The 27,560-nt window shown below is 48.9% G+C and overlaps 1 protein-coding gene across 1 annotated transcript in view; it reads right to left on the bottom strand.

The window, feature by feature from the left end:
* FRMD4A (FERM domain containing 4A) overlaps positions 1–27,560 on the bottom strand; it is a 185,939-nt gene that overhangs the window by 97,476 nt on the left and 60,903 nt on the right. The window contains exon 3 of the mRNA XM_035889183.1: positions 1,072–1,166. Coding sequence (XP_035745076.1) covers positions 1,072–1,166 — 95 coding nt within the window. The remainder of the gene's footprint in view (positions 1–1,071; positions 1,167–27,560) is intronic.

Raw genomic sequence — 27,560 nt, forward strand, 5'->3', positions numbered from 1 at the left:
ATACTGCTGACTCAGCTGTTTTGGGGACACAGCATTGGCTTGAAAATCTTGGTTTTTTAAAACGATATAGGTTCAGGAAGCCTCTTCCTAATTAATATACAAAAAATACCCGATTGCAAACCAAGGTGAAGTATGGTGGGCATACACACAAGACACAGTCCATAACGCTGAGGACAGTCTAACTACAGAGAGAAAACAGGCAGCTGGGAAAAAGTAGCAGAGACTGTGCAGTAGCCAAGAGGTCAAAGCCTACGACTATTCATAGCATTTGGCAGACCTTTAGTGTTTCTCCAGTGCTAATTTTATACTTGCATTTTAAACAGGGGGTAGAAATGGCCAGTCTTGAGATAAACCCTCAAATTTTGTGGTAATACTAGGACTCTGGGAGCTGGGGTTCAAGGCAAACAACCAACATTGCCTGAGGTGACTGCAGTGTCAGGGTCCCATCCTTTGGTTTAGCTCAGCCGTAAGGCTGTTGTGTGATTTCTGGTAAGGTCAAATCCTTTCCACAATGGCAATTTTATATTTGAAAATGCTTTTTGTTCACGTTCATTTCTTACACTGTCTTCTTTCCCTTTTTTAGGAGGCTCTAATCTGGGATCTAAACCATCAGAAATAATAATTTTGTGAGGTTGGGGTTTTTTTTCTTTCCTTGAAATAATTTAGCATCACCGTTAAGCCTGCTTGAGTGAATAAACTGATTAACACTTTAATTGAATAGTTCTGCCAGTCTGGTAATAATGTTGAACTAGAGAGTGGATCTTAAGTCCACGAGAGCTTAAGCTAACCTTTTACCAATGCCAAATGGCAACAACTCTTTGAACATGGGATTAGGAAGGGATCGTTAATGCCTCCATACACCTCTGGCCATGCTTAACTTGCCAAGAGAGCCCTCTGAAAAAGGGGCAGAACAGGACAGACTGTGATGTGAGGTCCATGCCTCCTTAGACCTTGGTCTAGGATCTTGGGGTACACAGGTTTTCTATGCTGGTCATTTTGCTTAGGACAAACCCACCAAGATTTCCTGTGATCTAAGAGTTGCCTCTTAGGTCTTTGATTTCTTGCACTTACGTTTCATCTGTGAATGCAATTCCAAAGTACTCCTTCTCCTTCAGGTTGAAATGAGATGCCACCAAGTCAAGCAACTCCTTGGCCAAAAGTTTTGGCTGGAAAACAAGAATGAAAGAAAGTGATTAATGAGGAGAACTTGGATAGAACTGCAATGTGCTTCTAGAGGGAAACGCTATCCTTCAAGGTAGTCTGCTGCTGTTGCTTTCATGTTCCTTCTGGTGTTCAAGCTAAATCTGCAAGCAACATTAGCTCCTTGAAATGAGTAGTAGTTTGCCTCCTAGGTAAATAGTAAAAACCTGGCGATTCTGACCTCTTCAGTGCTTAATGTCTCTGCAGACAGATGACCTGCCACCTGCCAGTGTTCAGATCTGCCATGACCAGCACACTCATGCCTCTCTGATAATTTTAGTTGTTAAAGCTTTTTATCAAGGACCTTTGCAAACACATTTCAGACACCCACTCTCTCACACACAGCAGAGATATATGCTCATAACACTAAGAAAATACATAGTGCCAAAAGATAGGATGTGACAGGACCAAATGAGAAGTAAATGACAGAACAAAATAGTTTCCCATTCGGTATTGCTTGTCATTTGGAAATAAGGATATATCCTCAAATTTAGGCACTTGGAAGGAAAGAGAGGAAAGTAACACACACTTGCAAAATACCCATTGTAAGAGCATAAAAGCCAAGCTCAGAGAAACTGTTCACTCCATACGGAGGACGGTGCATTACTGCCTTTTCTGCAAAACCTTATTTAAGTCCAATGCATCCTCCTGCCTCTATGAATTTTCACCAGCTCTTGTGTTTCCTACTAGACAACTGAAATCTTGGCCATAACAGAGCGCTATTCCTGACTGCCATGGGTAGGAAACAGAGGTACAAAGGATCCAGGTAGATGCAGCCTGTGATCCCACAGGCTGTAATAGCCCCAGATCCCAGAGCTGCAATGGTTACAGCAGCGCTGGCACAGCTGGGGTCAGAGATCCCAACAATGTTCCCTGGTGACTGCTCATAAGGATTTGGTCTACAAATCTCTGTGCTGCAAGCCTCAGTGAAAATAAAGCTGTCTGCAGGCTTGACTGCCCCAATGAGTCCACCAAGCAGCTGAGTCAGAGTTACCCCCGACGTGAGCCTGTTGTTAAAGGGAGATGAAATGATGCTGCTGTGCCGAAAACGGGTGGCAGGGACCTGAGAACCCTGCTGTCCTAATTGCCCTGTCCTGTCCATACAAACACAGCTTGTGTTTAAAAAAAACCCTTGATGTGTACTTAATTTCCAAGTAGATTCATAAGACTCTCACCCGCTCTCTAATAATGGTCCTAATCCCAGCACTGTCATAATACCTGACACAGCTGAGCCAAGCCTGAAGCACTTCTCTGGCATTCATGGGAGCCTTTTTGCCATCTTCTACCTACCCGTCTGTCTGCCTGCTACGGCCCAATGCAGTTACCAGCAACATCCACGCTGCTCCTTGTCTGTGCACCCAACGCATGGGTGGTTTCTAGGTCATGCCAGCAAAGAAAGAAGCAATAGCCAGGCCTAAATGCAGCACTAGCTTAAAGCAGCCTCCAAATATGAGATGCTGCGTAGGAAGAACAGCCTGGTGGATAACGAATAGGTGGGTTGCAACAAGCTTCATTTTAATTCCCAAGTCAGACTTCTCAGGCATAACTGTTGGAGTCTCTGCTATGTCTGCGCTACCTACTGTGTTGCCTTTCCCAGACTCCTGAACCAGCTCCCGAATGGCACTCAGAGCTGAGCAGACCAGGCGTGGGGCCATGGTCGTGTCCTTTGCCCCCTTGAGTCCCTTCAGGGACCCAAGCAAAGAGCACACGAGCTACACCAGTCTCTTTGGAGTTTCCTCAGATACTTCTCTCCTGGCATTGTGCTGGGTGGGATGGATATTCCCAGCATCCATGTCTCCTGTAAGATGAACCTCCCTTTGCCCGAGCTTTTTAAGGACAAGCTACAGTCTAGGTACGCAGGTACTGTGATGAAGAGGATGGTAAGACTGCCATGTGAATTCAGAGATCCATAGGCTCTGTGCATGTACATACTGGGGGCATTGGATGAGTTTCCAGTTTAACAACAGACAAACAAACACAGACTTGTGAAGGAGACAGAGAGGAAGGGGGTTTTGTGCAGTCTGAGAGCCCAAGCCTGCCCAAGCATCCCTGTTCCTTTCTTTCCCAATTGGGCCAAACTCTCTCTGCACCAGAAAGGGATTTCTTCCCAGCCCAGTGCTACCACAGGAGGAGGAGTGGGACTGGATGGCTGGTGATTGGTGTAAGGGACCAGGACCACTGGCGGGGGCGGCTGGTGGAGGTGAATGTGGGCATCCCCGTGACAGCACGCATTGCAGGCATGGCGCTGTGTGGCTGGCACTGCCTGGCTCCCACTGCTCTGGGGTGACTCAGTTATTTGATAAATGGGCTATTGTGCTGCCAGGCAAGGAAGGAAGAAATCAGCCAGCCTTGCTGCATGTCCCACCTGAGAGGGCAAGGGTGGGGAAGGGTGGCAAAAAAGCGTGCCTCAAACACAGCAGCATTTTCCCAAGCCTGGGTTAAGTACTTGGAGGGGATAGGTTGAGTTTTTGTATTTTGCAAGAAAGCGGAACAGAGCAATAAACGGCTGATGCGAAACAGGCTGCCTGTGGACATGGGGAAGTGATGGATCACTCGGCTTCAGCTAACCAGCACTATCACATGGGTCACTGGACAAGGGGTAAAATCCCCTCCTAAATCCCTGACACATCATGGAGAAGTGATGCCCAGTGTCCCTCGCCCCACGCGCTGCTGCATCCAGCCCCAGGCATCGAGTGAGGAGCAGCACCTGCCTTCAGCCACCCTCCCCAGGCAAGATGGGTAAATGCAACGTGTTGCCTCCTTATCTCTGCTGAGCGAGACCTGGCTGCTGAAAAAGCCACAGAGAGGTGGTCAGCATGATGTGACAGCCTTCCCTTCTCTAGTGCCTGGTGGCAGCTGCTCCTCTCTCCCAGCACAGCCCCCCTCCTGCCCCTAGAGCTCAGCAGGGGCATGATCTCCACTGCCCTTGCTGTGGGGCCTCCTCCAAAGCCTGCGGTAGCAGATAAAGGAGGATAACCCTTTGCCTTGCAAGATAAGGGAAAAGAACAATAGATGCAGACCCAGCGCTGGAGTGGTGCCAGGTTAGTTACTGGGCCAGCGTCCCTGAATAGGCTTACAGCAGTGAAGTTAAGCCCTGCTAGTCCCCTCCAAGATTACTTTCCACTCTCCTCTTAAGCTCTGCAAGGTTATTGTCCTTTCCAGCAGGATGAGTCCTGTGTCCTCCCAACACAGATGGGCAACCTGGGTCTTCGGAGGCAAGAGGAGGAAGGTGTCTTCTCCAGGTAGCAAAGACTCCTCAAGACAAACGTGCACAGCAGGGGTTAGGGCAGGAAGACGCTGCCAGGCACAAGCATCGCTGCGGCCCGTCCTGCTGTCTCAGGAGAGACCCACGCGCTCGATGTTAACGGTTAATCTGCTTGCCATTCGCGATGGGAACGGCTGAGCAATGACCTCCTTTCATGTGAGCTGCACAGACAAAGAGCTCATTAGCAATGCCTGTGGCAAGTTGTTTTAATTCATTATTAATTTCTGGACTTCATTTTCCAGCAGGCTATTCATTTTGCATTAATAAAACTTCCAGACACATTGAAGAAAATGGGACTGATCTCTGAGAGCAGGGAAATCAATAGGAAGTGAGCCCAAGACTTTCTACATCCAAGATAGCAGGACAGTCAGCAAGACGGCTCGTGAGTCCCGCAGGCATAAATCAGGAATAACAGGTGGTGTTCAAACCAGAAACCAAACCGTGTCCTCAGTGCTGCAGAGCTGGACCGTGGTGCACTGTGAGCTGCCCAGGCAGCTGCTGAGACCCTTCTGCATCTGCTGTTCTTCATCTCATTCCTACCCACACCTTCCTGGCATCCTCCATGTAACCTGCATCAGAAGCAGCAGCCTGGAGGAGCATGTCAGAGCTGCTGGCCTGAACGGGGGACGGGGTACACCAGCAGAAATCCTTCAGCTGGAGCAGAGAGGGCTGAGCATGCTTTGCTGGTGGGGGGGGGTTGTCAGAGGAACATTATTCAGCCAGGGTTTCCCATGCTGCTCCCTCCTGCTACAAGGACCCTCTTTGCAAAAATGCAGGGGCAGGACACTGAAAATCAACTGTTATTTTTGCTAGAGAAATCAGCAGTGTCCTGGCTGTGGTCCCACCACGCCGGGGCTGTAGCCCCAGGGGGAGAAGAGCCTGCTCCCGGTGAGCACTCTCCCCCCACCAGGAGGAAGGGCTGAGGGATCCATGCTCCCCATACAGTGGGGTCTCTGGCACACATCCCAGCCATTTCGTAGCCAAAGGCACTGTCCCTGAGGCTTTTCTGCATGACAGTGAGCTGAGTGCTTTCACAGCTCTGGACCCCTCCCTGTACTCAATTCTTACTCCAGCCTGGGACAGGCAACGCTTTGCAGCCTGGGCTCTCTGGACTTGCAAATGTGACACTTTCCACAAAACTTAGTACCTCAATACTGGGTAAGTGGATCCACCTGCCAGGCATGATGGCATCAGTGCACCATCCAGGGGATTCCTGGTCATCTGTAGAGTGGGCAACTCTTCTGTGAAGTCAAACCTGACTTTGAGGTTTCTCCCTTCCCTCTGGGAGAGGCAGAAGGACAGAGATGGACTCATTAGGCGCTGCCTCCTTATTAGCAGAATGACCCAACACCTTTCACTGTGCCCTGGGCCATGCCTGAGAGGTTTATCTGAAATGCTGCGTAATGCTCTGCAGCTGCAAAGCCCTTCTGCCTCAGCAGTGAGGAGCACACCCAGCACGTGGCCGGGGCTCTTCTGCAATCCCAGCTCCTGCAGCCTCGAAGCAGTGAACTCATTCCCTCCCTCCCCTCCACAACAACTTAAGTTTGTTCAAATAATGACTTAGAGGAAAGGGAGAACTTTATTAGTGGTGTTGGGAGGTGGCAGGGAAAAAAACTGAGCCTCAATAGCAGCTCTGTGACTTGAACTGCACCAGGAAAGCCTCTGCAAAGGCACCAAAGACAGTGCAAGGATGGATGGGATCACGGCTGGCTGACACTCCCAGGGCTGCCTCCCTGCATTTCCCTGTTGCTTACAGAAGAGCCTCCCGTATCCTGGACTGCAGGCACAGCCTGTGCTAGAGAGAACCACCCAAGACAACTTCAGCGCACGCAATGCCCGGGCTCTGTCGTTCATCTCCTTGGTTCTATTTTAAGGAGCATTCAGCACTGACAAATTAACCACAGGGGATGAGTCCCTCTTCCATGCACTGGGCTTCTCTCTATAGAGAGGCACTGTATACAGGTGCACTCTGTACAGTTGTCTCTTCCCAATTAGACGTGAAGGCACCTTCCCTGAAAAACAGCAGAGCATGGCAAGCACGAAAGGCAAGTGGGGAGGGGAAGGGAGGTGGAGGCTGCATGAGGGATGTGTGATACTGATTCAATGTCAAAAAGCCCCGAGTATCACAGCTCTTTTATATATTTATTGAATGAATTCTCATTACCATGACCCCACTAACATGGGCTGCTGGACCCACTGGGCGAGCAGGCTGGGATCTGCTCACAAGGGACCTCCCCAGAGCTGGAGAGAGGAAAAGGAGGAGGTGAGCTGCAGGTGATGCAGAGCAAGGCGTTGCTACACAAGGTGATGTGCAAAACCCATTCTGGTGCCTCCTAACACTTAGACGCGGCCACTGTCACAATGTATTTAGCGACAATGCTGCTGTGCCATGGGCATGTGTTGGCCACAGGATGGGAGGAGGATGAAGAGAGCTTCTGGGGTGAAGAACCCCTTGTAGCCTGGGGGGAAGCATCTAGGGGCAACTCATCTCATCCTGAAACAGGCCCAAAGTCCTACAAATACCTGTTTCTCTCCAAGAGGGCTTGCTGATCAACTCAGCTGAGGGTCAACACTATAAATATCTAACCTGACTCAGGCCAAATCCTGCCCTGAGAGGGCAGTGCTGCTGACCAACAAGGCTTTCCTTTGCGGGCTGCAAACCAGGTAGCGCAAGTACCACCATGGGTGCAACTGGGAGCTCATCTCATTGAGTTACGGGGAGCCTCAGCTGGGAGTAAACATCTGCCTGTCTCAACCAGCAAAATCAGAGGAGTGCAAGGATTGCTCTTTAGCTTGAGTAGATCGTTCTGCCAGTCATTGTGGAAAATGCAGCAGAAACAAGCATTCCAGTATTAAATATTCAATATAATTAAAAACCAATGTTACTAGGATTTGAGCAGCTCGAGGAACTCCAGTGTCATGTGTTTCCCCAGTGGAAAGAGAGGCTGCCCACTTTTGGCAGAGAAGCATGTTTCTCAGTGACAGCTTCCCATTACGCTTAGAAATGAGTGAGTTTTATAGAGAGATTATCTATCCACAGTCCGGCAGTGCCATGAATAAAAAACAGATGACGTGGTATTAGCAGCTGCTGGTACGTCCCTAGAAACACAGGCACACACAAAGTATATTTTATTGTTTTATTAACTGCCAAAACCCCCTATCTATTCCCCCTTCCCCATTTCATAGCTTTTCCCTAATTCTCCGTGGCAGAAGGTTTCTGGGAAACGCATAGCGTCAACATATGGACAGACGCGCGCCACCCGCATCCATCCAGCACAGAGGCACGCTCAACTGCGGGAACCAGGTAACTGGATCACACTCGGTAATGCCTCCTTTCATTAGGTTAAAAAGGCTGCTACCATCCACTGTCTCCTTGCTGGAGGGACTTGCAGCAAGATGTATCATGAGGATATAGATATGAGGGACTGCTACGCCAAGTGCTGCAGTGCTAAAGACTGCTTGCGGTACTGGTGCTCAGCCTGCACTAATTTTGTGCTGATAACCCAGCTGTGGTCAGGCACAGGCTCCAGGACTCAAATCATTGCTATTTTACTGTGAGCATGGGCTGGGGCAGGCCGGGCCATTGGCACCCTCCAAGCCAAAGGCACCAGGGCATAGCCCAGACAAGACAGTCCCAAGGATGGCCACCCTGTTTGGGGAACAGAGGGAATTTACCCCTAGGAACACAAACTGGGCTACGCCATGCGGCTTCCAGCCCAGCCAGAGAGCCACGACCTATTTTATTTATGAGCCCAGACACAGCAGATGCTGTCCGGCGAGTTCCCGAGCACGTTTGGTTTCTGCAGAATGGACTGTGAAATGTGTCTGGTTCAAACCAGCCTCTGGCATCTTGCTGGCTCGGTCCAATGTTGCTAAATGTTCAAAAGCTGGACATTAAAAAAACCCCATCTCTTTGGTGGCTTGAGTTAAAATGTAGGCTGGGAGCAGTGTGTGGTGCAGCCAGTCCGTCAGTGGGAGAGGTGAGGTGGAAAAAGGAGCGGTTTGCATGAAAACAGAGTAATTCCTGCCTTGGCCGTGCCCCGGGCGGTACCGCCAGGCAGGGCACAAGGCTTCTTCATCAGCGGGCAGCGGCTCTCGGCCGTCTCGAGCCTTGGGCAGTGCAATCAGGAGGAAATAAAAGTGCAAAATGGTGATTCGCACACAATTCTTCCCCTCCACCAACTATTATCATCTGCTAACGAAGCAAACTCCAGGTGTCCTCGCTGAATTAGATCATCTGCTAAAACCAGCCTCCAAGCTGTGCACCCACACCACGGTGATAAGGGCAAGGAAGATGCTCGTATAGACCCTTTGGGTCCCCACTCTGCTTCTCGAGGTGCTGGTTATCAGCTGAAGGCCAGCAGCACGCATGTACCCGTATGCATCAGGCGGTGCATTACCCTGTGATAGTTACGGACCGTAACTCCCTCCCGCCCCTGCTTCCCTGCACACGAAACACCGAAATCTCTCATCCAGGGGCCATTGAACTGTCACTCACTCGCAATTTTCTTCTCGTCAAATTGGCTCTGCCAACAGCTCTGTCGCCCAGTTGCTTAACCCATTTTATGCACTTGAAAGAAGAGAAAAAAATCCAAAGTCACCTCATAGTAATGTATGTAAATACCAAATAACGGCCCTTCCAGCTATTGTCTCCTCCGAATACAGCGTAATAACATTGTACAAAACTGCTCAGGCTGAAGGCTTGGGGCCTTAGGGGTTTCATCTTTGCAATTCCCCTTACGGGATAGATCCACCGTTCCTGAGCTCCGCAATTCTGTGTCAATATACGGAACGCACGTTATCAAAGCAGGCTGGGATGTAGTTGGGTGAAAAATTATTCATTGGAATGCAAGATGCCTGGCAATGGAATGCCTTATTTTTTGTCACGAAGCAGCTGAACTCTGTCAGTGTCGGGGACCGGCGGTGGGAGCGTTGCTCGTGCTGGCACACACAGCACCTCTTTCCCAGAGTCAGCGGTTGGCTCTAAAGTATCTTTTCTTCATTTACATAGGAAAATGAGACAACTTGCCTCCAGCAGCCTCCTCGGGAACGCGGAGGGTGGTGACAGAGTGCCACTGACATTTTCCTTGGAAAGTCGACACCCGCAAGTTGTGGGAATTAAGATTTATTAGGGTCAGAGAGACAAAAACAAAAAAATCCCCAAGTTTTAAAAAAAGTCTGTTTAGTAAAAGGATTAGAAACACTGACAAGTTGCCTTTGAAATATTCACAGATAGTTGCATTTCTGGGTTCAGCTAATACCTAACACTCAATATCTTAAGTCAGAAGCCATTGCTGACACTGTCTAATTCCCCTATATATTAGCAATGGGAATCTGCTTAAATATTTTTGTAGTCAAGAGAAAGCAGAGAGCATCAGCCAGCCACGTCTGCACGGCAAATTACTGTCAAAGGAAAATGAGAAGCACTTGGTGGGAGGAAAAAGACACTTCGGGGTCTGCAGCATCCCCCCTCCCATTCTTGCCCGAGGCAGAGGCAGCTGCACGCTTCCCCTGTTCAGATGGGCTCTGCGCCAATGACCAGTGACCCCGTTCTTCTCTGTTGGCTTCCATATCATCCCACGACTCCAACAGCATTTTCAGGTGACTGCATCTGCAGGGACCAGACAGCTCCTACTGGTGCTGGGATGGGAAATCTGCCCGTCTTCACTGCTCCATGCTCAGACCTTTCTCTCATGCAGGACAAAAGCCTCCGTGATCCCCTCTTCCCTCCCTTAGCCCTCTGTCTGCTCCATCTCCTCTCTGTCCCTGCTGGAAGCAGCTGATGTCCCCATGTACAGCTGAGAGAGCCAGCTGATGGGCTGAAGATGGAAGAAGGATGAGCTGAGTTTTGTGGCTGGCCCTCACTTTGTGTACACGTGTTTTTTCATCCACAGACTTGAAGCACAAGGAGATTTGGTGGCTGCTGAGACCACATCCCATTGCGGGAATCTGCATCGCTGTCTCCTGCAGGGCTGAGGAGAAGGAGAGGATGCTGTGCCTGGCATTCAAGACTGATGCCCTGGTCTGCCCCAGCTTGGGGTGTCAGCAGGAGCAACAGACTGTAAGGTATTTCTGCCTGGGATCCCCCAGGAGTCTGCATTTCCGTGCTGCACAGTCTGGACTTGCTGGCTGGATGCACATCACCTGCACGGAGCATCTGTGCCAGGTCCACTCTCTCCCCACGTACCTCCCATACGCCAGAGCACAGATCTGCACAGGTACAAGCATCTCTTTGCGTGGGACTTCCAAAGGCCTGAGAGTCAAAGGCAAGTGCTCAAACCCCTGACGTTCCCCCTGGGTAATCTTTTGGGGCAGTAAAAGAGATTGTGTGGGGTAACCTCATCTGCAGCCACCCTTGAGTCCTTTTCCAACTGAATAGTGCCCAGGAGCATGAACCAAGTGAGAAGATCTGGCCGACCACAGAAGCAAACCCAGATTGCAAGGGCAGGCAGGCATCTTTTTAGGAGGGATTTGATGGAAAGTGTGGAATTCCTTATGCTGACTGATGGAAAAATTGCGTTTGTAGCAGTGCCAAGGTCACGGCCGGCTCATCTAATCAGCCATAAAAACATCACTGAAATGAGCTAAAAAGTGGCCCCGAGTCAATTTGCGCATGCAACTTTTATTATTCTTTATTTAAACTTTCTATGTTTGTTTTTGGATGGTTGGAGGAAACAGATCCTTCCTCTATGATCTTTCTTTGGGTTTCTCCTAAAACCTAACACAACATCAAATCTGTTTTGTCCTTTACAAGACACTCCTGAAGATAAGCCTGGCTGGCTGCTTGCTTTGCTATGTGTTTACTCTAGCAAATACTATGTTTTTAGGAGACTCCACGGGAGGTTTTATAGTATTCTCAGGAGCTGTGTTCTGGGGATTAATACAGCTTTAAAGAAAACACATCCCAAGTTTGACGGTTTTGACTGAGATCTTCTTTGAGCTTTCAGAGAACTTAGAGTAAATTGATGAGGCTTGAACTCAGAAAAGCTGGTACAAAAAAGGGACCCACTTATGTGGACCCAAACAATCAACTTCCAAACAAATCCAGTTCCCTCGGAGCAGACTAAAACCCCTTCCCAGCTATGATGGGTAGATTCACTAGCCCTTCAAATCACTCTCAATGTCTTGAACCTACTAATGATCTATTCAGTAGCTTCCCACCTCCTTCTGCATGAAACATCTATGAGATTTCTATGTATAAATGAGAAGAATATGAACAATAGGCCAGCAGAGCAGAAGGAGGATACTCACATGCAGGAGGACTTTAAGCAGTAGACAGAAGGATCTGTGCTTCAAAGCAAACCACTATTTTCAAGGTCACAGTGGCTTAAGCATCTCCCAGTTCACCTAGTCTGCAGGTAACTGGGACTGGGCATATTTGGCACTTGGATCCCCACAGTTCAGCAGTACTGGCTGTGGCAGTACTAGTAACCTGAAGAGGGCCATAGCATGGGCTTGAGTGGTCTCCAGACTCCAGCACCATTTGAACAGTGCTCGCCTGTGGGAGGTAACTTCCTCCCAGACAAGGCCTGAGCACCATCTGGGGGATAGCTTGGGCCAGGAACCACTTCTAGATGTCAGTATGGATCTGTCCCCCTCACTCAAGGGGAAGAGAGTTCAGCCAGCTGGATACCAGCAGAGTCCACGAGCTAGTGAGCAAGTTCTGCCTTGTTCTTCTACTAGCACAGACAAAGTCATTGACTTTCCTCCCCTATGAGCCAAGTCAGAGAAGGGATCATAGAATCATAGAATCTTTTAGGTTGGAAAAGACCTCCAATATCATCAAGCCCAACCATTACCCTAACCCTGCCATCCCACCACTAAACCATGTCCCTGAGCACCTCGTCTGCCCGGCTTTTAAATACCTCCAGGGATGGGGATTCGACCACTTCCCTGGGCAGCCCCCACTGCCCGCGGCAGCCCATTCCAGGGCTGGACAACCCTTTCAATGAAGAAATTTTTCCTAATGTCCAACCTAAACCTCCCCTGGTGCAACTTGAGGCCATTACCCCTTGTCCCATTGCCCGTTACCAGGGAGAAGAGGCGGACCCCCACCTGGCTCCCCCCTCCTGTCAGGCAGTTGTAGAGGGCGATAAGGTCTCCCCTCAGCCTCCTCTTCTCCAGGCTGAACAACCCCAGTTCCCTCAGCCGCTCCCCATCAGCCTTGGGCTCCAGACCCCTCACCAGGTTTATTGCTCTCCTCTGGACATGTTCCAGCAACACAACGTCTTTCTTGTAGTGAGGGGCCCACAACTGAACACAGCATTTGAGGTGCGGCCTCACCAGCACAGAGTACAGGAGCACGATCACTGCTCTGCTCCTGCTGGCCACACTATTCCTGATCCCAAACTAGCCGTCAGTAGTCACACTCAGGTAAATAAACCCAGATTTCACATATTCCTAAACAAGAAGGATTAGCTCATGTGGTAGCAGGTTTTGCACAGATTACGAGGAACAGCTCGGATGTGCGTGCCGTGTCCCATCCTTCCTGCCTGTCACCTCGCCGCAGCCACGGCCAGCCAGCCCCAGGCAACGCTGCCCTAATCCAACGGGCAGCGCACGAGACTTTGTCTCCTCCCCTGGGTTTGGTCCCACAGCAAAGAACACTGCAACCTGGCCAAGCAACAGAGCTGTGTGCTGGTTTGGGTTCAGCCCCCAAATGCAGACTCCCCAAATACAAGAGACACTCAAGTGTTGTCTCTTTCTTCTTAACTTGTCTCAGGTGAGGCGAAGGAATTGCTCTAGACTTGCTTCCTGCTGTGAAGCAGGGATGTGATGATCTTCTGAGCCACATCAGCGTAACACAGTTGATTTGATTACTTGGGTTACAAGTTTTCTGCTTTGTATGACCGTTCTTCTAGCATGCTCCTACACCTTGCTATCTTTGAGTGGCCTGGAGGAAGCCTGGGGAGCCAGGCAACTCTTCTTCTTTCCCTCATCCTTGCAAAGAGTCAAAAAAGTCTCATTTTGCAACACAAAGGCATTTAACCTGTGGAAGGTGCCCCTGCAACGGAGATACTAACAGAGACACTGGCTGAATTTTGGATTTCATTGTGATTATCTGTAATCAATTTAAGCAAGCAAAGATATTAGTGAGACTAAGCATCTCTCATGCTGTTACCACAGAACTGGAGTCTGCAGAGGATTTTTCACCTTCCTTTGCACGTAACATAGAGCAGCGATGGATACAGAGACCAGATTAGATGGAGTTCTCCAACTGGAGATTGGTGCTAAATTAATACAAACTGAAGCAGCTCAAGATGCAAATTGCACATGCTATGGAGTTAAGAGGGTTTGTGTGCAGGGTTTTGCTTCAAGCCCTTGCCTTAATGCAAAGGGAAAAAGACACAGATATGGCATTCTTCACAGCGTGCTGGGTTGAAAGTTATACGGCCTGGTTTGAGAAAGCGCTTCCAACATGACATATTTATGCAGATAATCTGCATCGTAAATGTTTGGCTTAAAGTATTTTGGGTCTCCATACGTACTTGCCTTTCAGTTTGGGGAGGTCTGTATAATTTTGAAAAAGGGTAGTCAACTGCTGCAAGAAAGTCAATTGTGCTTTAAATCACCCGACTGTATCACATGTGGCAAATCAAACTTTGAACATGAAGCAAGCTTCAGAGCCAACTTTCTGTGGCAGGAATCCATTTCACACTCAGCTGACAACAGGGTTTGATAAGAGCTCGGCCAGTGTGAATAACCAGCTGCCTTCTATATATATTTTGATTCGGTAGCATCTGTTGAAGTTTTATATCACTGAGAGATTGTTGGTATTCTTTTTAAGCATTAAAGCTACCTTGACAAGGTCAACAACAATTTCTACAGAGGTCAGCATTTTTACTTCGAAATATTTGATCATAATTCTATCAAACATTAAAGAAAGAGTTTGGCTAGGGCACATAATGAAATTGGACAGCTCACACAATCCATTTATCTTTTCGACTGTAAACCTCTGAAGCGCTCTAGTTCATCCAGTTTCAAATCAACTGTAGAAATGTCCATCTCCCTTCATCCAGCCTACAGAAATTGGTGCTTGGAAATGCTCTTGATCTCTTATTGCTGATGTGGAAAAGGAAAAATAATTTCCCAAGACATACTAGCTTAGCTGCATTCTTATGTTCTGTTTGCTTTTTAAAAATCTCTCCTGAATAAGGATGTTTATTTCCATCCTGACTCAAAGTCATTTCTTCATTGCTGAAAATATTTAATAAGCTAAGCGAATGCTTATTTTTGTAGAACATTTTCTAAACACATTAAAATAGTTTATAAAAAAATGCAAAACCTACATGACCATCTTATGAATCATGACAAAGTAGTTCAGACTTTAGCAAATCTAACGGCAAGAAAAGTAAATAAAATCAATACTAGTGCTAGGTGTGGTGCATAGAATTAGATCTTCCTGGTTTATCCTACAACCATTTGTGAGTGCAGAGAAACTAATTAAATTTAACAAGAGCTACATCCTCATATGCTGACACTGGGGAAAGGGGATGCTTTCAGAATCGTGATAGGTACATAGGATTTTGTGCATTCGTCTTCTTTATCCATACTTACACCTAGGGATGTAGTCAAGACAGCCGACTCCGCTGTTAGATTCTCCATTCATACAGCAATATTAGATACTCCCTCCCCTAAAGAGCTTAGAGTTGAAGCATATGGGTCTTCCTGGATGCTCTCATCAGTTTAATTATCTGTACATATACAACTGCTATATTAAGAACATACCACAATGTTTTGAAGCTTCTGGCTTAACACACTCAAATGTAAAGCGTGCTATGAAAATACTACACATCAGACAGACAGTTCTTCCCCTGGGAAGGTCAGGAGAGAGAGGCTGAGCCCCGTTTGCCAGATGTTGGTTACATTGCTTAATGCCTGCTGGCAAAGCTCAGATGCTACGGGGAGGCGAGTGGTCAGAGACCGCAAGAAACGGGATAGCTAAGCAAACTGCTTTAACCTTGAAGCCAAATAAAAGAATGAGGCATTGCGTAGCTCCCAAGGCACAGTTGAGTGCTACTCAACTTAGGTCCCCACCAATAGTCTGGCCTCCAATCTCCTGTGCATGAGTATGGCCCTCAAGTTCACCAGAGCGATGGCTAGGACCTGCCCGCAACTCCGGGGCCATGGAGCAGGGTCTAACATACCTATCTGCAGTCTTCCCCAATGCGTCTATACATTTAGAGGCTATATATGAAGCCAACCAACTGACTGTGTGTGTCCCTAAGAAGCAAAGGTTTCTGTGTCCAGCATGTCTGGGGACACAGCAAGGATCTGGGTCCCCTGGGCTGGTCCCCGCCATCAGTCACCACCTCCAGCAGTCCCCCATGTCAACAGAAGAGGGACAGGGACAGGGACAGGGCACTGCAAGGAGCAGATCAAGTTGCAATGGAGAAACCCTGGGCACAGGCAAGTCCTGCCTTCACTTCCAGATGTTCAGTTCTTTCTCCTGTGATAGCTGCTGAACTAAGACAGGGAACGCTGAAACTCCATGTGGCTGAAGCACATGGACTGTCCTGGTGCACACGTCAGGACTGCCTGCAGCCCAGATGGGTCCTATCCCTCCCCCCTCCAAACAGCTCTGCTCCTAACGCCCTTGGAGGCACAACCCACTGGTGAATGAGAAGGACATGAGGATGCTGGGCTTCATTTCCTGGCCGCAGGCTCACCATCATCCCACAGCAACCCCCATAAATAAAGGAGGAGGCAATGGAGAGTACTGATAATTGGCCACAGCTTGGAAGAAAAGAAAGCAAAATAATACTTGCTCACCATAGGAATTAATGGGGGGATAAGAAAGGCTGATTTATTTCCCCTGGTATTTGTCAAAAGAAGTGCTGGTGATAAACCAGGCCCATTAAAAATGAGGAAGGTGAAATGAATGACCAGATGAGGTAGCGAGTGTCTTTTTATTAAAAAACAAAAAATCTTTTTCCTGCAAAGAAAGAATAAAGAAGAAATAAGATGGAGCGATTAGGAGAGAACTCAGGCAGGGTAAAAACTGTTAGTGATAAACAGCTACTAAGGAAATAATTGGAAAATGTAAACGCATACAAATGTGGGTGATGACCCATGCACTGGGGCGATAGAAGAATTAGCCAATAAATGTAATGAACCATGGAAGGAGGAGCTTGGAAACTTTGTAGAGAAGCAGGGAAGATTTTCCTAAGCAGGAGGGGTAGAAAGCAAACAAAGGCAATCTGGTTTCTGAAAAGGAGCGATCCTTTGCCCGTGGCTGGTGTAATGTCTGCGGGAAGAGGGAAGGGGAGGATGAGTCCACAAGATTGGCTGAAGAAAGGGCTCTAGGGAAGGGGTGCTGATGCCAGCTCCACCGCTTCCCACACTTGAAGGCAGAAGTGCCTCCAAGCCTGGAGGAAGGGGCAATGGGCAGAAATGGTCATACCCCCGTCTCTCCCCGTGAGCGTTTGTTTCAGGTATAGGGAATCCTCATTTTGTGTTTGCAGAATTAAGGTTGAGGACAGGGTTTGTAACTGGCCCTAGTGGGCTTTACCCACCGGTTTGGAACTGGGAATGACTTCCCAAGGTGGTCCCATTTCTGAACTGAAATATCATGTATCTGCCCACAGGCTTGGTGTCCCAGACATGGAATTTGGGGTGTTTTCTTTTCAGGAACACTGTAGAGAAACCAAGAGCAGACCAAGCGTGCCATGCAGTGGCACAGTAGAGGGAGCTGCTAGCCATGGGCTGAGCCAGCAGGAGTGATGGGGTCTGAGATATGCTACCAAAATGCATAACCAGCTTTAACCCAAGGATAGCGCAGCTCTTTGTTCCTCAAAATATTGAAAAGCTTCCTCAGCCCTGCCATGAAGGGGAAGATGGCTTGGTGTGACATTGACCCAAACCCTACATTGCAGCTAACGCTCTCTCCTTGCATAAGGACTCGCCCCCAGTGCCACCAACCCAAGCACATCTCTGTGAGCAGACCCAGGGACTGATGTTCTTCACCATGACTGGTGTTGAGACCACGCTCCCCGCGTGGACAGGATAGCAGCTGCCTGCCCTCGAGGGATGCTGGAGCCCTTCCTCTTCCCTGAGGAAGAGTCGAACCTCCCTGCCAGCGTCTAGAAAGTTTCTTTCTGCATCTCACCCAGACACCTCCTCACTGCAAAGTGAGATAGAAGTGGCTAAGTAACTATAGCTGTTCATGCTTTCCTGAAAACCAGTGTGAAAGATAGGCAGGAGCAGATCCTAAAGCAGCAGCGCAGGCAGGGAAACCAGAGAGACAGTTCCCAGTCCATTTCTTCGAGTGACAGAGCCAAAGTCTCGTAAGCTGGGCCAGCCTGGAGATCAGTCATGCTGCCAGCAGATGCTGCTGCTGGAAGCACAAAGACTTCCAGAAAATGATGCTGAAGATCTTGATGGGCCCTCTGGGAACTGAAGGCTCCTCTGCTGACCGGCCAGCGGTCCTACCAGATGGCTGTGGACCCACCCCAAAACTTGCTCCTGCTGCAAGGAGTAGATGCCTTTATCATTTTTAATGCTGAAGGGCTGCGGATTGGGGATTTCATCTGCATTTTATATGTGAGTGTGAAGACAATAATCGTATTTAATGTGATTTCTGAAAAACTGGGGAAGATGAATTTGGGCAGAGGGAAGGTTTTGTCTTTCTCTGTGATAAAACAGGAGAGAGATCTGGCTTGCCATGGGGGATTAGCTCTGACTACTGAGGGGCTCGAGTGCCCCAGTGTTGCAACCCTCTCTTGCTTCCTGATCCCTTCCACAACTGCGTGATGATTTTTATCCCTTGCATTGAAAGTGTGCCATGGACTCAGTGGATGTCTGCTTCTGACAAACATTCAGAACTTCATTATTTAAACAGTGGGAACTGTGTTTCTATTGATCTTCCTTTCCAAAGAACTTAAACAGTTGTTGATTAAGTGAAAGCTTTGGAAACCGTGTCGCTGTCATCTGAATCTATCTCCACAATCTCTGTGGACACTGGTATGAGCCGGGACCATTCAGCCATTTTAAACTCTGATTTGGCATCAGGAGAAGAAGAGAGGACTTGCCCCATTCCCCTTCCCAAAGTGTCTAGGTCGCCCTGCAGGAGCACAGGGTGGGCTGAGTGCGGCTTAGGAGAGCCTTGCTTGCAGCACAGGGAAGACCCATATGTGTTGCTGGTCCCTGTGCTTTCGGTGCAAAGTGGGAATACTCTGTGCCATTAAATCAGACTGTAATAGGCCCTGCTTTTTCACGGAGGGCCTAGCCCCTTACTGAGTGGAGTTCAGGAGGAAAATCTATTTCTACACCACCCCTCGCAAACACTATCCCTCTGTGCAAACAAAGCTTCCAGAGCAGCTCCTTGGTCACTTCAATGTCCCAATGGCTGGACTTGAAATACATTTTTGAGGACTACAGGAAAGACCGTATATCTTTAGAAAGACATTTTCCATTCCACTTGCCATAGGGATGAGGAGAGCATTTGCCTGCCTGCCTACTCTCCCAGGAGGCTCTGAAGATGTGGCTGCAGTTTGTGCTAGGAAGAAGATGCCAGTATCTCTTCAAAGAGAAAGGAAAATAGATAGCAAAGATATTTTGCCCTGCAATGCCTGAATCCACAAAGGAACTCTTGCTGGTAGGGAAAAGTTATGAAAAAGTGAGGAGAAATCACAAGAGGCAAAAAGTTTCAAACACAGACTTAGTCTCAGCCAGAAAGTGGTTACATGAGAGCAAAGAGATATGTTATATCCTTCTAGTGTAAACCACCGCTGTTCAGTAGAGATTCATCCATCAATACCAGAAGAGAAGCTGGCCTATGGCTCTTTGCTGGTTTGCCAAACTTTTATTAAATGCACAAGAATGCCAAGTCTGTAACGTCTGAAAGTGAATTTAACAATGAACTCTTTGAAAAGGGAGTCCCAGATGTGTAATTAATAATGAATCAGTGATTTGAAATCTGATCCAAAGCCTACTGAAGCTGATAGACAGACTCTCTGACTTCAAGGAGTTCTGGATAAGGCTCTCATTAGGCAAAAGGAAAAAAAAAATTAAAAGCTGAGCCAGCTAGTTAGTTAAAAAATATTATAGCTTGGATTCTGCGCTTAACAGAGACATATAATAATCTGCACTGCACATAAATCCCCTCTCTGCTGACAGGGGACTCGCACATTTCTGTGTCTGAAGCTGAACTTGAAATCTAGGAGATAAAATAAAATAGAAAGAAGCTGTGAGAGAGTCCCAAACGGAAAACCGCCAGCGGTTTGAAACACAGCTCATTTCCTCTTGGCATGAATTGGGAGATAAGTGTCACATCGGTGTCATTTGGAGGCAGCCGATGCTGCTCCCCTCCGTGCTCTGAAACCCTGCTTGTACCCCCACCCCACGCCAGGCTGGGCACCCACCTTTACTGACTTTACATCAGCGACGCGCGGCGTGGAGATAATCAACCTGAAATTCCTGCCAGGCTCAGCGTAGCGTGGTGCCTGAGGTGGGGGATGCAGCTTCTCTTCCATCAGGGCAACTTAATTCAATTTGTCAGGGATGCGGAGGGTTTGGGTGAGCCTGATCTGGTCACCGCCATCCCGACATCGGCCAAATTTTGTGGAAGCGCTGTGAGACAGGGTTGTGGCCACCCCTATTTTTCAATATGACCCTAATGGGGAGCTGGAGGAGATGTTTGCTGATGAACAATTTCGCTGTTGCATGTCTTTTTTGTGAGACATAAGGCACACATATTAAATCAACCCCTTGAGTCAAATGTTTTTAAGTACAGTAACACGGCTCATTTTTAAATAATCAAATAATAATTAAAAATAATCGGCTCCCATTTCTGCTGAAGAACCAATGTGTCTACATTGAATTTGCTTTTTAAATAGCAAAGTGTAACTCAATCTAAATGTAAATTCCTGGAGAATCTGCTATCTAATTCTCATTATTTCCACTTGCTTAATGCAATTAGAAACATCTGTCACTGATCAACTGTCCACACAGTGAAAATAAATAATAATTCATGCTATCTGCCTCCATAGTGTTTTTCAGGGAAAGGACTGCTTTAAAACCATTTGCTAAGGCCCAAAAGCTAGAGCTGTGCAAAATGCTTGTGACAAGCTCTGAATCATACTGAATGTGCCTGACCGTCCCAGTCTCTCTATCTCAGAGACAGTTGTGGAATACTTTGAGAAAATCCTGGATACACATAAAAGTGACCACCCTGGTTTCTGGAGACATGCTCTGGGGTTTCCACCTTCAGCGATGGGGGCAAATCTCACGCTCTGCCCCCAAAGCAGTTTTAAACTGAAGCAGGGTAGGTTTAGACTGGATATAAGGAAGAAATTCTTTACAATGAGGGTGGTGAAACACTGGCACGGGTTGCCCAGAGAGGTGGTGGAGGCCCCATCCCTGGAAACATTCAAGGCCAGGTTGGACGGGGCTGTGAGCAACCTCATCTGGTTAAAGGTTTCCCTGCTCGCTGCAGGGGGGTTGGACCGGGTGATCTCCGAAGGTCCCTTCCAACCCAAAACATTCTATGATTCTATGAAAGCCTGGACCCAAAGCCGTCCCGGAGCACGCAGATGTTTGCACTGATGGGGAGCTGTGGTTGCTGAAGGGGCAGCAGGAGGTCAGTGAATGGGACATGGGTGCAGACAGAAAGGACACTGGAGTCACCGGGGCTTCAGGGTTATCCCAGTTGTTGCCTGTGGTCCCGGTTTGGCTCTGCCCGTGAGAGGAGCAGAGAGAAACAGAGGATTGGGGAGCCATGAGAAATGGGTGCCCAATCCCCATGAGATGGACCAGGTCAGGGGCATGGATCACAGACTCATAGAATCATTTAGGTTGGAAAAGACCTTTAAGATCATCAAGTCCAACCATTAACCTAACCCTGCCATCCCACCACTAAACCATGTCCCTAAGCACCTCGTCTGCCCAGCTTTTAAATATCTCCAGGGATGGGGACTCAACCACTTCCCTGGGCAGCCTGTTCCAATGCTTGGCAACCCTTTCGGTGAAGAATTTTTTCCTAATGTCCAACCTAAACCTGCCCTGGCGTACCTTGAGGCCGTTTCCTCTTGTCCCATCGCCCGTTACCTGGGAGAAGAGACCAACCCCCACCTCACTACCCCCTCCTGTCAGGATGGTGCTTCCTCCTCTTCAAAACACATTAGTACATATAACCTATCTGTATAAACTCTCTGATTGCTCAAAACCCAAGAAAAATCAAAAAACTAGAGAAGATAAGCCTGAACTGAACCTCAAGAAATGGGCTTGTTCATCCCCTGCCCGCTAGTGATAGGGATGGAGAAGGAGTAAAGGCAGAGTCTAAGTGGAAAGTTATTCTCATTAGGCATCTACTGATGAAACATCCTCAAAAGAGAGAACTAAATTATCTCTAAATTCCAAAACCCAGTCTTCCTCATAACCAAGAGAAGCCCAATGCCACAACCAAAAATCCTCGATGGTTTTGCCTTTGAGCTGCTTGGCAGCTGGAGGCTCGTCCCATGCAATGGCCTGGCTGCTACGCGGGGCTGATGCATGGCTGCCGGGGTGGTCTCCTTCCATAAACATCAGAGAGACTGGGGAAGCGTGAGCGATGGCATTGCCCACATCGCGTGTGGGTCAGAACAACTCTGCGCATGAAATGCTCATCCTGGCTTCAAAGCGAGGAGGGGAAATGAAGTGTAAATGGCTCGGCTGGTTTATTTTATTTTATTTTTAACGAGGGCAAAGGCAAATCTCTTTAATTCATCTCTTTTCAGGGAGACAAGTGTAACTTAGAGACATTACAAGATCCACTCTGACAAATCAAAGTCTCTACCACTGTCTGGGCTGCCAAACCAGGAGGGCAGGGATGAGCTGAAAGTTGCTGGCCTGTTCACAATCTCATCAGGTCGCATCCAGTCACTGCTGCACCTCCTTCCCCAAGCCCCCCCGCTTGATTTCTCCATCCTCTGCCGTAACCCCAGCAATGAACCTGAGGTACTTCTGCAGCTTGGCAGCCTTTTGATCCCAGTGGTCCAAAAGGTGCCTGCACCCGTGTGAGGATGAGGGGATGCCTGTACCGCTCACCCCGTGTTATTCCGTGCCTGCCGTCTGCTTGCACAGGAGGGATTATTCTTGCTCAGCTAACAGGAATGCTGGAGACAGGCAGCACAGCGGAGGGCAGAGCCCTCTCCAAAAATAGGGATGAATCACTAAACCAAAATCTATACTATTAATCAATTTTCCCGAAGATAAACACCGTCCAGATCCGGTGCATTTGCTTGCTCCACCCCCAGGTCCCCAGTCTGACCCGCTACCAAGACAGCATTGTCTTCAAAGTCGGGACAGAGGCTGAGGCTTCCTCCCAAGGCGGGTTTAGATTTGTGCTTCTTCCTCGCCAAATATGGGCACTTTCCCAGCACAGGTAATAACAGAAGAGCTTTCGTTCAAACACAACGGTGATAAGCCGTCTCTGAGTGCAGATGGATGGGAAAGACAGACATCCTATCTGTATGAACAGCCTCTCATCTGAAAGGATCGCTTCTCCAGGAGAGGTCGGGAGAGGAACGTCAGGGGAGAACGAGCACATGTCTTGTTGCTCATGATGAGGTCATGCGTGTTTTTTTAAAGCATGACCCAATTATGAGCCGAGAGCCATCTCCTCTGTCCCGAAAATTAGAAAAGCTGATGGTTGTTCTGATGACATCCCGCATCCCGGCTGACACGGATGCCACGGGCAGCCTTTCTGCGCTGGCAGCAGACGCTGCGCCTGCCTCGCTCCTTCTCCAGGCACCGCGTTCACGGGTGTGCTGCCCTCAGCAAGCTAGAGCATCCCTGGGGGAGGAGGGGGGGAATTTGGGAAAATAAACCACCAAAGAGAGAGACAAATCCGTTTTGACATCAGATCGCCCAAAGCTTCCTCATGAGTAGGCACTTCCCCGAAATGAAGACAGAAAGGACCGACAAGCCACACACTGGAAATACGGCGAGGGCTGGGGGGAGTAGAGATTTGCTCCATCACTTGAGGATGGCATTTTGCATCATTTCCAAAGAGCCTGGGCTTAAAAAACACACTCCTGGGCAAAGACAGGGGGAACAGACGCGGTTTGGAGAGGGAGAGGTGGGGAGGGCAGGGCTGGGGAGCGCCCAGGTCTCCCTCGGGAAGGGCAGCCTGGGCTCACATCCCCACGCCACTGGTCCCCAGCCTCCTGCCCCTCTGCATGGTTGCAGATGCCTCCTGTCCCTCGCACGGTGGGGGCAGCGGGGCCAACCACCCCTGGAAACCTTTGCTGGCAGCATCACAGTGCTGGTGCCGGCTCCTTTTCGCTTCGCTCGGTGCCTTTGCCAGGTGTGGTGCTGCAAGCGAGCAGGCGCAGGCTGCCCTAAGCCAGCCAGCCCCACTGCATCGCTGCTAGCAAACCATTCCAGCCTGACACCATGCAGCAAGGGAAAGGGAAAGGAAACCATTGCCCAGGGGGATGGTAACTGCTAGAAGAATGTTGATAACACCCTGATGTTTTTAGTTGTTGCCAAGTAGTGCTCAGACTACTCAAGGACTTTTTGAGCTTCTCCTGCTCGGCCAGGTACATAACAAGCTGGGAGTCCAGCACAGCTAGGACAGCTGACCCAAACTGACCAAAGAGCTATTCCAGACCATAGAACGTCATGCTCGGGGGGAGTTAGTCGGTCGGCTGGGGGGGAGAGCGATCGCAGCTCAGAGAGTGATCACAGCTCAGGGAGTGATTGCGGCTCGGGACGGGCTGGGCATCGGTCAGCAGGTGGTGAGCAATTGCATTGTGCAGCACTTGTTTTGTATATTCTGTATATTCTCTTACCGTTCTCATGACTACTATTGTTATTCTTTTCTCTTACTAAACTGCCTCTATCTCAACCCACGGGTCTTACTCTGTTTTTCCCCAATTCTCTCCCCCATCCCACTGAGGCAGGGGGGCAGTGAGCGAGCGGCTGCATGGTGCTTAGTTGCCAGCTGGGTTAAACCACGACACTTAAGACCTGTTTTGCTCATTACATGCAATACCCCTGAGACCAGGAGCCTCACTCATGGCCGAGGCTCTCACTGTGCCGAGCCGAAGCATGAGCCTTTCAGCTGAAAGTTGAGATCTTTTGTCTAAGCTGCATTCGCTTGTGGCTGAAAAGGAAAGGGAATAGAAAACAATTTTCTATAAGTTGAGTAATGTAGCTTTGACAATCAAGCCTGGCATCTCTCATTCACTATCAGCCTCGTATTTGTACCGTGCAGGCCGATGGCAGCAATAAGGGGAAGTGCTCCATCCTGAAATGCTAGCTCCAATTGGAAATGCACATTTTTTACCTTGGCTTGAAAGCGAATCTGCTATGCTGCCTTGCTCATCATTTCTTCTGAGCTACACTCTTCCAGACTATTCAATATCTCCTGAAATCATCTGGTACCTACGTTATTATTTTTCAAAATTGCTCACTCAGACCATGCTATAAAAAATAAAAAAAATTCTATTTCCATTTCCATTGCCTTCCAGGAGGCAGATTTTGCCCTGTGCCACAGTTATCACTTTCTTACCTAAATTTACTATTTGTCTTTCCTTGTCTGGGCAAGGGGGATGTGAAAGGAGGAGTCAGAGCCAAAGCAGGACTGGTTTGGTCACACACTACCATCCGCAGTGTGAACACCTACACAAGACCTAATTGCAGGGAGTCCTTCTGCAGGCAAGGAGAGAAAGGGGCACGACTCATTTCAGAGGATCTATTTTAGGAGGGGCTCAGCCATGCCCTACGCATGCCCCACTCTCCCCACTGCCTGCAAAAGCCTAGCTCGGCACAGACGCCCGTGCTGTACGCGCCTTAAGTTAAACGAGATGAACCTCACCGGTGAGCGCCATGGACCAAATCAGGCAGATACTCAGGTGGGATGGGGATGGGGGTGAGGGACAGGACACAGCACCCACACAAGGGCTGGTCTACCACAAAGGAGAGCAGAAGGAGCTCTATGCATTTCAGCCTCATCATCCTGCTCTTAAACCCAATTTATTTCCACCTTTGCACTTGGTGGTACCCTGTGGCTGAGCCCTGCAGTTGCCCCAGGGAGGGGGGAGCGAGGCTGGGGGACCTTGGGGTGTCCATGGCTGGAGCAGCATCTCATGGGCTGCAATGATGCATTTCACTGTCGGACACTCGCGGGTTGGCCCGGGCACAAAAAAGCTCCACTGAAGCCATGGAGCAGCTGAGCTGGGCAGAAATAACAGTGAATTTTCAAATTTCTCCCAAGTAATTGTGAGCGAGAGGTTTTCTCTGTAATGGGGCCATTATATGCTGGGTGTGCCATTCCTGTACTGGTGTATGTGGTGGCAGGTCACCAGGACAATTTCAATTGCTGATGCTCTACAAAACTTTAGGATTTAACTCATCGGAAAGGAAAGAGCTTTCTCCCTTCACCAGATGTTTTACTGGGATTGCCACTAGCCTGTGCCCCCTCTCCATCCCCCCCTCCCCCCCAGTAAGTCTGAAAAGCTCCATGTGTTCTCAAAATTAAGGATATTTGACAAATTTTAGCAGAACAACTGAAAAAAAACAAACCTGAATATCTTCACCCACATTTGGCCAGCTTTAAAGAATATCCAGCTCTCAGCATATGCGCTATGAATAAACATATGTCTTCAGCTTATGCTTCTCCTGACAGCTCATGGATAGCTCCCCAGCCTGTATTAGTTTAAATGCAATTTATTCTGGAAGACTGATAATAGAGATATTGATTATGCAGGCTCTTGGAAATCACAGCCTCGTTTCACTCCGTGGAGGAGCATGATTGCCATTCCCTGCTTGTGTTCTTACGGGGCTGTAAGGACTTTGCTGTGGGAGTCTGTTCCCTGAGGCTCCCAACGTGGCACCTCATCAGTGTGCAGGGCTGGGTCACCAGGGTCTTAGGGCACGAGAGGACGAAACCTGCTGTCAGCAATGTTCAGAAACCAGCACGCAGCTCAGCAAGTGGGGAATGCGCAGCATTACTGAGCTGAGAAGCATCATCCCCTGCAGTAAACCTCCTCAAGACACAGAAGTACCTCCACCTAGGCAAGGTCAGCCCTGACCTGACTCATTCTCCAGGGTGACTTTGCTCCCAGCGGCTATTGCCCCCTGCGTCCACTTGTCCCATCTTCTGCTAATGCTCCTCCCATGCCTACGCCAACCTGCAGGCGGCTGAGGAACAAATCTGGAGGGACTGAGCTACCCCTGCTGGGTTTCATTAATTTCCAGTCTTGCCTTTCCTAGATGCAGCTTTGCTTTCTGTAGAGCTGCTTGACCAGATTGACCTTCACTGCTTGGCAGATCCCCCTGGAGGCTCTCCGTGCTCCCTGTCCATTTGGGCTCAATGCTGATCCCTGCCCTGGAGCTGTGCACCCTACTTGCCCTCTTCAAATCCTGCTCCTGGTAAACCTCACCCACTAGCACGACCTGCCAGCTTGCTCCACACAGCCTGCCTTGCTGGTGTCTGACCTTCGAGCATGTTCCCCTCCGTCAGGTCCATCCCTTGAGTGCCGTCCATAGCACAGGGGCCATGTCCATGCTCACTGAGTATTGGGGTCACCCACAGTGAGCTCAGGGGAGCCTGGAGCACCCAGCACACCCCTCTAGGGGTCCCTTCCAACCCAAAACATTCTATGATTCTACGATCTTGGACCAGCCTCTTGGGGCCAGCACCACTGTGTTGGCCTTGGTGGAGCCAAGCCAGGGTGCACAGAAGAGGCTCTTCCACCCCTAGTTTCTGAGCCCTGCTCAGGATTTCCCTCTGAGATGCTCATTCCACCTCATGACCCAAATCCCTTCAGTTTTGCCCTCATAATCAAGGGCAAACTGGAGTGGATCTGCTTTGCCCACCTTCACCCTGCCTGAGATCCCTCTTAGCTCTTAAGCTGAATTGTTCCCTCCCTACCTCTGCACATCAAATTTCTTTCTCTTCTGCCCTTGTGCTCTTCCATTTCCATTTCCCAGCAAACACTCTCTCCTTCAGGCTTGACTTCTGGATTCACTGGAGCCTAAACTGAGAAATGAACCCCAGAGATACAGCCCTCCAGCATGACACCAGATGCTCTGTAAGCCATGGGTGGCAGTGGTGGATGCTTTTTGAAGGGCATTTATTGAGGCTCTGCAGAGCAGCTCAAGAGAGTCA

This window comes from Egretta garzetta, unplaced genomic scaffold (assembly GCF_000687185.1).
Source record: "Egretta garzetta isolate BGI_Z169 unplaced genomic scaffold, ASM68718v1 scaffold291, whole genome shotgun sequence".
Lineage (NCBI taxonomy): Eukaryota > Metazoa > Chordata > Aves > Pelecaniformes > Ardeidae > Egretta > Egretta garzetta.